Raw genomic sequence first — 11,905 nt, forward strand, 5'->3', positions numbered from 1 at the left:
CAGTGATCAGTGGTCAGCATGTTCAGCTGGCCTCTTTCAGTGATCAGTGGTCAGCATGTTCAGCTGGCCTCTTTCAGTGATCAATGGTTAGCATGTTCAACTGGCTCTTCCACCACACCTTGTTGTCCAGCTTCATGTCTAACGAGACTGAAAATGAAAATCATTTCAAAATGCTTTTTAGAATCTGAGAAAAAAGAATGAGGCATGTTTATTGGGGTTCCACACACATTTTCCTGCTCTTATTTTCATCTATGGTTTTTGAACTGTACATTTATCCAAGTCTCCAGATCTCTGAGCTAAATAAATGTCATTCTGTTACAAAATACTCAGTCACTAGAATTTTGTTATAACAATGAAAAATGGATAAAGATTTCTTTCAAAATATGATTGAATCTCAGAACAGAGTGTTTTAAATTGAATATAAATCTATACTTACATAAAACTAGAAATATATAGATGTGCAATAGGCAAAGCAGGAATAATCATTCATTCTTTTGACACTTTCTAAATAAATTTGTCAATGATTGTATCAAAAGCTCTAAGCATTTAAAATAACTTTTAATTATAACACCCAACATTAGCATTTTTAAAACAAATATCTAGATATTAGCAAATAAATACTTATTAGAATAAAAACTATTAAAATACATAGTAATAATAAGGATTGTTCTCTTTGAAAAATATACAATTCTATGCTATTGGTGAGATTATATAACAAGACAATCAGTATGAAAATATCAACATGGTTCCTTAAAAATAAGAGAAAATAAAATAACATAATCATTCAATTCAGATTCTCATTGTATATACAAAATGATCAATAGTAATATTTTGAAAAAACTATTTGTGTTCCCGGTGTTAATAACAGTATTGACAAAGCTAAGGAATGGAAAATGTTTGAGTTTATGAATGGACCATTTTTAATTTTAATTTTATTTTTATATTAATTACAGTTTATTCACTTTGTATCCTAGCTGTAGCCCCCTCCCTCATTCCATCCCAATCCCACCCTCCCTCCCTCATCTCCACCCATGCCCTTCTCCAAATCCACTGATAGTGGAGGTCCTTCTCCCTTTCCATCTGACCCTACCCTATCAGGTCTCATCAGAACTGGCTGTCCTGTTTTCCTGTGACCTGAAAAGGCTATTCCCACATCAGGGGATGGTGACCAAAGAGTCAGCAACTGAGTTCATATCAGAGACAGTCCCTGCTCCTCTTACTAGGGTACTCACTTGGATACTGAGTTGCCATGGGCTACATCTGAGCAGGGATTCTAGGTTATCCCCATGAATGGTCCTTGGTTGGAGTATGAGTTTCAGAAAAGACCCCTGTGCCCAGATTTTTTGGTTTTCTTGCTCTCCTTTTGGAGCTCCTGTCCCCTTTAGGTCTTTCTATTTCCCTCTTCTTTCATAAGATTTCCTGGACTGTGCCCAAAGTTTGGCTATGAGTCTCAGCATCTGCTTCGGTACCCTGCAGGGTAGAGCCTTTCAGAGGCCCTCTGTGGTAGGCCCCTGTCTTGTTACTTATTTTTACCTTCTTCTGATGTCTATCCCATTTGTCTTTCTGAATGAAGATTGAGCATTTTACCCAGGGTCCTCCCTCTTGCTTAGCTTCTTTAAGTGTACAGATTTTATTACGTTTATCCTATATTAGATGTTTATCCACTTATAAGTGAGTGTATACCCTGTGCGTCTTTCTGCTTTTGGGATACCTCATTCAGGATGATCTTTTCTAGTTACCACCATTTGCCTGCAAATTTCATGATTTCCTTGTTTTTTATTGCTGGGTAATATTCCATCGTGTAAATGTACCACAATTTCTGTATCCATTCCTCAGTTGAGGGCCATCTGGGCTCTTTCCAGGTTCTGGCTATTATGAATAAAGCTGCTACAAACATGGTTTTCTTAATGTATTATACAATGCATATACAAATGAATATTGAAGATGTGAACAGCAAGGTTTTGACACATGGAATACCCCTCATCCACACAGATGATTTATGAGGAATGTGAGCTAAAAGGGACAAGCCAGTCACCGTAAAGTGAACACAGTCATTTTAGGTTCTAGAAAAGTATACTTTTATGTAAAAATTAAAGAAAATAATGGTTAGTAATGAGTGGAAATTTGGGGAGACAATTGGGGGCAGATAAGAGGGAGTTTTGTTAAATAATATATTTTCCTTTATTATTGAAATTAAAGTATATCATTGCTCCCTTCTCTTTCTCCCTCCAAACCTTCCATATACCCTTCCTTTCTCTCCCTTTCAAACTTCTGATGTCTCTTTTCACTGATAATTCTAATAATTGTATGTAAATTGCACACAGACAAATATGTTATGCATATATTCCTAAATAAAACCTGCACAATTTGTATAATCTTCTTAGTATGCATATGTTTTCAGAGCTGATTGTTTGATATTGGATATCCAATTGGTGGGTTCTTCTCTGGAGAAGACTATTTCTCCTACTCTCTGCATTCTTTTGTTGCCTGTGATTTCTTTCAAAATTAGTTTTATGTTTTTCTAAAACTAAGGAGTTTCATTATGAAATTTCCAATACGTTTAAATTTCAATTCTGCAATATGGAAAGGTTCTATAGTTTGTGGATCAACATGAATGCATTTCATACTGTTGAGGCACACACTAGAAAAAGCTTAATGCAAACGGGACAGACTTTGGAAGAAGAGGAAAGCAGAAAACATGACAGGAGCCTGCCACAGTGGGCCTGTGAAAGACTCTATCCAGCAGTGTATCAAATCAGATACTGAGACTCTTAACCAAACTTTGGGCAGAGTGCAGGGAATCTTAGGAAAGAAGGGGGAGATAGAAAGACCTGGAGGGGACAGGAGATCTACAAGGAGAGCAACAGAACCAAAATATCTTGGTACAGGGGTCTTTTCTGAGACTGATACTCCAACCAAGGACCATTCATGGATATCACCTAGAACCCGTGCTTAGATGTAGCCCATGATAGCTCAGTATCCAAGTGGGTATCCTAGTAAGGGGAACAGGAATGTCTCTGACATGAACTCAGTGGCTACTCTTTGATCACCTCCCCCTGATGGGGGAGCAGCCTTGCCAGGCCACAGAGGAGGACAATGCAACAAGTTCTGATGAGACCTGATAGGGTAGTGTCAAATGGAAGGGGAGGAGGACCTTCCCTATCAGTGGATTTGGAAAGGAGCATGGAAGGAGATGCAGAAGGGAGGGTGGGATTGGGAGTGAATGAGGGAGGAGGTTACAGCTGGGACACAAATGGAATAAACTATAATTAATATAAAAAAATAAAAATTTAATTTAAAAAGTGGCTGCCTTTTATCATGCTATGCAATTTTTGAGGTAGTGAGATATCTTATTTTATTATAACTACATTACTTTTGGGGAGTCTCAAACTACAATATCAGAATTCTTTTCCAATCTCAATATCATGTGGCCAGGAAGCAGCTTAGTAATAGTGAGCAGGGTTCCTTTGATAAATGCTTAGAGTAATAGCTGTGAGTTTCCAGTTAGCACATCTTACTCCTTACTAGACACATGCAATTGCTCTGTGAGTGTGAACTAAGTGTTTCTGCACAAGGCATGATCATTTTGTATATTAAATGTTAGAATGTTTAAAGTATGCAATTTCCTTGTGAAAATAAGCAGAATACTAGGTGTGATAATTTCGTGTATCAAATGAGAGTCGGCAATGTTAGAATATTTAAAGTATACAATTTACTTGTGGAAATAAACAGAGGCCTACTTCAGATATTCATCCATCTTTTCAAAATGGAGCAACTTTACTAAAATTCTAAGTGGTTGCCATATTTTTCCCTTCAAATATCTAACTCCTATATTTATCCTACCTATCTCTCTGGATTTTGCAGCCTTGTCACAACCTTCGTGGTTCCTTTTCTTTTTTTTATTTCTTTTTTATTTTTATTTTATTTTATTTTTAATTACACTTTATTTACTTTGTATCCTCCTCTAGTTCCCTCCCTCCTCCCCTCCCAATCCCTCCCTTCCTCCCCTTTCTCCATGCATGCCCCTCCCCATGTCCACTGGTAGGGGAGGTCTTCTTTTCCTTCCTTCTGATCCTAGTCTGTTAGGTCACATCAGGAGTGGCTGCATGGTCTTCCTCTGTGGCCTGGTAAGGCTGCTGCCCCCTCAGGGGGAGGTGATCAAAGAGCAGGCCAATCAGTTCATGTCAGAAGCAGTCCCTGTTCCCATTACTATAGAACCCATTTGGACACTGAACTGTCATGGGCTACATCTGTGCAGGGGTTCTAAGTTTTCTCCATGCATGGTACTTGGTTGGAGTATGAGTCTCAGGAAAGACCCCTGTGTTCAAATTTTTTGGTTCTGTTGCTCTCCTTGTGGACCTCCTGTCCTCTCCAGATCTTACTATTTCGGACTTCTTTCATAAGATTCCTTGCATTCTGCCCAAAGTTTGGCCGTAAGTCTCAACATCTGCTTTGATAGTCTGCAGGGCAGAGCCTTTCAGAGGCTCTCTGTGGAAGGCTCTTAACTTGTTTCCTGTTTTCTTCTTCTTCTGATGTCCATCCTCTTTGCCTTTTGGGATGGGGATTGAATATTTTAGCCAGAGTCCTACTTCTAGATTAGTTTCTTCAGGTGTACAGATTTTAGTAGGTTTATCCTATATTACATGTCTATATGAGTAAGTATATACTGTGTGTGTCTTTCTGCTTCTGGGATAGCTCACTCAGGATGATCCTTTCCAGTTCCCACTATTTACCTGCAAATTTCATGATTTCCTTGTTTTTCATTGCTGAGTAATATTCCATTGTGTAGATGTACCACAATTTCTGTATCCATTCTTCAGTTGAGGGGCATCTGGGTTGTTTCCAGCTTCTGGCTATTACAAATAAAGCTGCTACAAACATGGTTGAGCAAATGTCCTCATTGTGTACTTGAGCATCTTTTGGATATATGCCTAGGAGTGGTATAGCTGGATTTTGAGGAAGCGCTATGGTTTTCAAAGCAAATGCACCCAAGAAGCATGGTCCCTGTTCTTACCCATGGTTAGTTGCAGTTTCTCCTCATTGGCTTTATTCCTATAACTTCTTTTGTTTTATACAAATCACCATTTCACTTTTCAATTTCTTGTTAGTCTATTTCCCACCCCAACACCTTCATTTTTCCCCTTATAAAAAATAAAGATCTGCTCTGGTCCCATCATGTTAGACTATTTTACTATTTTCCCACAAACACTAAAAGTAAATTTCTCTGAACTTATACCTATTCTTTTTTCCTTATTCCTGACCAAGTGTCTGAAAAGTCTCCAGTGTAAGGATCTTATTTGCCTCATTGAACAGTCTTCTCTTTCCTAGCATTATTCTTTTCTCTGTGATTGGAATTGTCTCTTCATATTCCTTCTTATCCACTGTGTACAGAAACACTGCTGCTTACAATGGCAGCATTTTCTCTACTCCTTAACGCATAGACCATCTGTATAAAATTACCAATGAGACCTTAATTCATGTTCTGCTGCTTTTTCCCTCTCAAGTTTTATTTTGTGTCCTCTTCCTATTACTACTACTTCCCCTTCCTTTGTATTCCTAGGGATCAAACCCTGGGGCATGCTAAACAATCAGCCTACAAGTGAGTACACTAAAGATGAGCTGTGTCTGTATTCATTTTTATTTCTTATTTGAGACATTATCAAATGCCCTTTGCTAACCTTGAATATAGTTCATCACGCTATTACCCAGGCAGGCCTACATTTGTGATCCTTCTCTTTTAGATTCCTAAGAAACTGTGAAAATAAAGCCTCCTACTTTCAAACCCAATTTCTAAATCTTTAAGTATGTTGAGTTTGTTTCTAATAAAGACGATATTTATCAGTGCTGGGAAAATGGTTTATACTTCCTGTTGGTATAATGTTCTTTTGGAATGTAAACACTTTACCCTTGTTCATTCAAATGCTGATTTCTCTCCCCCACTCTCTGGTTTCAATCCGGACATTGCATTATGATACTTATTCTAAGCATCACCTGTCTCAACTTTGTGTAAACATGCCAAAATAAAGCAACTAGTCACAATGTTGAGCAAGGGAAAGGAAGCAGGAAGAGAGGGAGGAGTCAGAGGACAGGAAACAGTGGGAGGAAGAGAGCTAGGAGAACAGAGGCAGGAGAGAGATCTTAGAACTACATGGAGAGATGGACTAGTCCTATTATATCACTAAAAGCAAGTATAATGTGGGAAATCTAAATGTTAGGAAACTATGAGGGCTTGGAGGCTTAGGATGGAGTAACTATTCCCCAGCATTGTGTTTTAGGTTAATTAAATAAATCATAGTCTCTGTGTGGTGATTTGGTTATACAGCTGCTCAGGATTAACAGCAGCTTTACCAGAAGATATATCAATAGTAAATATTAGTCAATACTTACAACTTCCCCTCCTTGTTGCTGATTCATTCTGCAGATCCCAGCTAAGAGAACATTTACTGAGACTATACTCTTTCTACCTTCAGAGAGTCCTACCTTACCATATAGGTCAGCATGTGACAAATAGGATTTCAGAATTACCAGTTTTTATCGTATTTAGGGACAGGTTATATTTCCAAGAAAAGTACTGAGGTTTCAAGTGATCACTCTTGAACACATTAGTCCTTAAAGGTGTACACAAAAGATACTGAAATAATCTCCCTACCACAACACAATTAAACCAAGGAGTTAATGAGGTGTTTCTCAGTAAGACTGTTTCCTTCTGGGATTAATACCCAAAGGAAGATCACAATTATTTAAAATTTGTTTTGTTGTGAATTATTACAGGTCGTGGAACCAAACAGGAAACTGCTTCCAGGAAGCTGAAGCACACTCAATGGGTAGCATTCTACTGGAAAGTGTTTGAAAAGAGAAGGAATTCTCAACTCTAACTTATGGAGTGAAGGATGGTGAGCCTCCTCCTTCCTGCAGGAGGTAGAAAGGAAATAGCACTCAATAGTGCCATCACCTTGGGCTTTCTTTGGGCTCAGTAAGTGCTCAAGTGTGTCCTTCAACTTTGTCTCAGTGTTCAACCTCTTAGTCACTGGGGGCATAATGTGGGAGAGAATGCAGAGTTTTAGGCAATAAAGTCTATGAGCTAATCTGTAATTTAACGATTGCATTGTGTTGGAAAACTAAAAAAAAAAAAAAGTGAAAGTCTATTAGAAAATTTCAAAATGTGAAAACTAAAAAGGAGTATTTTCTATGCCCACTCTTATTTAACTTAAATATGGCTCAAAACTTAAACTTTGCAACCTGAGATAGAGGCAACAATAGTATGTTTGTTCAAAATAGAACAGTAAGGTCTTTCTTTGAGTAGTTTTTCATTGTTGTCCCTCATGCCCAACAAAAGAATCTGGAACATCTTTATATCTACTGAATAAGTGACTTCAATAATCAAGAATGGAGAGTTAGTGGATGATACCATATTATTTTATATTCTTATATTCACAAGTACACAAAAGGATGCAGTCTTTCTTTGTTAAGGCAATAAAAGTTCATACTTTTAAATATCTGTGATTTTTATTGTTTAAATTCTGATCTTTATACTCCTATTCCTTACACACAGTTGGTTAATAAAGTGCTTTTGAGGTTGGTTTTTTGAACTTCCAAACATCTTTAGTTTAGCTCTTGTGACACATGTGACAAATATCCTTTAAAACTTTAACACAATGTACATGGTGAGGTTTGAACAGGAGTTTCTCCCTCTCTCTCTCTCTCTCTCTCTCTCTCTCTCTCTCTCTCTCTGTGTGTGTGTGTGTGTGTGTGTGTGTGTGCCTGCCTGCCTGTGTACATACGAGATGTAGGCTATGTGTCTAAGACACAGAAGTAGGCAAACTCTGCTATCATACAAAAAGTGCCTATGGAATCTTTGGTCACTATGATAGTCTCAAGTTTCCTTCATAGAAGACAAGATTATCCTATTACATTCACAAATTCTCATATTTCTAAAGAGAGGAGAGCACACATCTAAACTGTGGAGTAGGAAAATTTTAGTGTATTAATTCAGCTTCCAATTTCAGTGATGGTCAGGCTTAGAGTTTAAAATCATGTCCTTTGCTCTTTGTAATTCCATTGTAAATACTCTGGATTCTGATTCTCATTACTCTTTGTCCTCTAATTTAGATTTCAATGTAATTGGAAAGATAACTTTCTGTTAATTAAATATTTTCTTGGACAATTTCATACCTGTATGTGATGCATCCTGATTATGCTCACACTCTTACTTAATACTATCCCACCCCTTCACTTCATCCCACTTCATCACTACAAGTTCATTTCTAGAGTCTTTTTGCTCATTTTAGAATCACAGTGGAGCATCTAGAATGATGGAATTTGATCCTTTGTATAAAGAGGGGAAGAAAGGACACTAGCCTTGGAAGTTACCTTCTGGGTGAGGTCTTGAAGGACACCATCTGCATTTGCCCTGGGAGTTACCTCCTGGAAGAGATTTTTAGGAAGCATCATCTCCAATTAAAAGCCTAACTGAAGAAACATACCTCATCAGCACAAAGACAACTCTAACTAGAATATCTCCCTGTAAGTATCACCATCTTTTTCTCTTGATCCCTGTGATTTGAACTCCTCTAATCCACAAACTTAATACATTTTACCAAGAATTTCTGTCCGCGGACTCCCAGGAACTGATTCTTTCATAAGCATGACAAACAACACAATGGTGACAGAATTCACCTTACTGGGCATCCCTGAGACAGAGGGCCTGGAGAATGTCCTGCTTTTCCTGTTCTCAACATTGTATGCCTGTGCTCTCCTGGGAAACTTGCTCATTCTTACTGCAGTCATCTCTTCCCCAAGACTCCACATGCCCATGTACTTTTTCTTGGCCAACCTCTCCATCTTTGACTTGGGTTTCTGTTCCACAACAGCTCCCAAGATGTTGTCTTATCTTTCAGGACAGGATGGAGGGATCTCTTTCCAGGGCTGTGTTGTACAACTCTTTTTCTATCATTGTCTGGGCTGCACAGAATGCTTCCTATACACAGTGATGGCCTATGACCGCTTTGTCGCCATATGCTTTCCTTTGAGATACATGTCCATCATGAACCACAGACTGTGCTGTGCCTTGGCCACAGGGACCTGGATGAGTGGCTGTGTGCATGCCACTATCCTAACTACTCTTACATTCCAGTTGCCCTACTGTGGCCCCAGTGAAGTGGGTTATTTCTTCTGTGACATGCCTGCAGTGTTATCGTTGGCCTGTGGGGACTCCTCTGCAGCACAGAGAGTAGGCTTCACAAATGTTGGCCTTTTATCTCTCATATGCTTTTTTCTTATCCTTGTGTCCTACACTCGGATTGGGATCTCCATTTCAAAAATCCGTTCAACAGAAGGCAGGCAGAGGGCATTCTCCACCTGCAGTGCCCACCTCACGGCCATTGTCTGTGCCTATGGCCCGGTCATCATTATCTACCTACAGCCCAGTCCTAGCCCAACACTTGGTGCAATTATTCAGATTTTGAACAATCTTGTGACACCCACCCTCAACCCATTGATCTACAGCCTGAGAAATAAGGATGTGAAATCAGCTCTGAAGCATGTGTTTCTTAAGAGATGTCTCAGTCTGGAAAATAAATGAAAGCATCTAACTATTTCCTGAGCAATGTCTGATTCACCATTTAAAAGATCAGATTTTCATCTACAGCTTATTTCATAGGACAAATGGTATCTATAACGTCCAAAGCATATTAAAATGTAATGTACAGTACATTAATTTACCACTTCCTTCATTTGAAGATACATATTTAATTTATATTTCCCTATGTTTTATAATGAATACAAGTGATAAAATCTCTTAGCAGATGCTGTGTTGACTTTTATGCTGTGTGTATTCTTTCCAGTTACCACTATTTCCTCATGTATTTGTTAACTAACTCTTTACAAAGATTAAGAGACATATTTATTCTCAAACAGACCAAGCTAGAATTTTATATCCTTTCAAAATAGAGAAAGTAAGTGCTATTTTTCCACTGGAAACTCATATTTTAAAACTAGTGTACTTTATATTTAAGATGATCTCTTCATACAGTCTTGGGTGACTTCAGACTTGTTCCTTTGGCACATCTTCTCTTCTGGGATTTAGATGTATCTTGTGCTGTAATTTTACCCCTGAAAAGGCATGTACATAGATAATTCTCACTAGGTGATCAAGAAATCCAAGTTGGTTTTGCAAAATTGGCTCAAATCAGATAAAAGGACCAACTAAATTCAAATACATTCATGAGTTTTAAAAATAGAAAGATTGGCTTAGGTATGATGTGTTGAAGAACAGCTTCAACATTTCAGTGGAGACAAACTGAGTCAGGGCATAGATCCCCTGGCTGGCTGCCTGGCTTGTGACCTGGCAGACTTTTTCTTAGGATAATTTTCCAGAGCTGGAACTGATGGTTTCTGACCATGGCTTCCACTGATAGTGGCAAAATGAGGGGCTAGAATTAAATCGCTGGTGGCCAGCCAGTGCTATCAGGGGCTTACAACTGCCATGTAAGCAGCAGGGATAGGGATGTCATCTCCTAGAGGGGACTTACACTGAGTGTGGCAAGCACCTAAAAAGAAAAGGAAAGGAGGAGAGAAAAAGATTACACACACACACACACACACACACACACACACACACGATGATGAAGACAGATTCCAGCAGGTAAGTTCTAACAAGGCTTCTTTCTTAACCTTTTTAAATTTAGCTTCTCTCATGTGTGTCTTTTATTTTACATATACATACATACATACACACATACAAACATACATACATACAGGTAACGGGTAGATGAAGCAAACTCCGAAGAGTGAGGTCTAACCCAACCTTACATGCCTACATCTTGGTGGATGGGACAAACTCCAGAGAGCCAGTTCCAAACTACTCTGCATACATATGTACCTTGGTGGATGGAACAAATGCCAGAGAGAACAAGTTCCAAACCACACTTTTACTTTTTTTCCAAGAGCGTATATGTCACAAAGTGGTTACATTCTGTTTTTCTTTAAGTGAATGATTACAATGAGTATACATAAGAAAAACATGTTCCCCAATACCTTCACATGATCAAATGTTTCACGTAGTATGGATGAAAAACAAGTTAATTCTAGGAGCCCATACACATTTTTAACTAATGAACCTGTTTATACATTAACAAGGTGAGCAAGATAATTTCTCAGCCAGCTTTTCTTTACTGGCAGACTGCAGTTTGCAGTTACAAAGAAAGAAAAAATTATCTTAAAAAACTAACCTTATAAAAATCTTAAAAGAATCACTAAAAACTAAATTTTTATATAAAAAACAATCGGCCATCTCTATTTAAAATCTTTAAGGTAAACACCTACTCATTAATAACTTTTAATAAATAAAAAAAGGAAGCTGATAACAAAATTGGGTACAAGAAATTAATCACCTTGAAGCCTAGCTTCAGTGAGAGTCACATCAGCTAGTGATAACTGGGGTACTGTTGTTGCTTACCAACATCAAAAAGTCTCTGGCTTTACTATTAAGGCTGTAATTTCCTGAACTTCAAACTGTTCTCAAAGATCTACACATGGAATATTACTCAGCAATAAAAAACAAGGAAATCATGAAATTTGTCATTATTACAAAAACATCACATGAAATCATAGCAGTTTGTTGCAAGAAAATGTCTCTATTAAAACATTATATTTTATTTTTATAAGCATAGATGAAATTAAACACTGCTAAATAAAGAGAGCATACTGCAAAATAAATATTTTTTGACTCTTGGTTCTGATGAAACTTCCATAGACTAGATAATATTAAAATTTTTAAGTATAGAGAAATATGGAAAGGGTAATAAAAACATGTGGACTACAAAGAATCCATAGCCCCTTCACTATGATTCTCAAAAATATTACTATTATATTTTATTTACATTTTTTCATAATTTGCTCTGTGTGT

The 11,905-nt window shown here is 37.8% G+C and overlaps 1 protein-coding gene across 1 annotated transcript; it reads left to right on the forward strand.

Moving 5' to 3' along the window:
- The first annotated feature begins 8,644 nt into the window (after positions 1 to 8,644).
- LOC129687717 (putative olfactory receptor 10D4) lies at positions 8,645 to 9,580 on the forward strand. The gene has a single exon (XM_055622271.1). It carries the CDS (start codon positions 8,645 to 8,647, stop codon positions 9,578 to 9,580), a length of 936 nt encoding a protein of 311 aa, XP_055478246.1.
- The last annotated feature ends 2,325 nt before the right edge of the window (positions 9,581 to 11,905 follow it).

The sequence above is a fragment of the Psammomys obesus genome, unplaced genomic scaffold (genome assembly GCF_907164565.1).
Source record: "Psammomys obesus unplaced genomic scaffold, mPsaObe1.curated_primary_1811, whole genome shotgun sequence".
Lineage (NCBI taxonomy): Eukaryota > Metazoa > Chordata > Mammalia > Rodentia > Muridae > Psammomys > Psammomys obesus.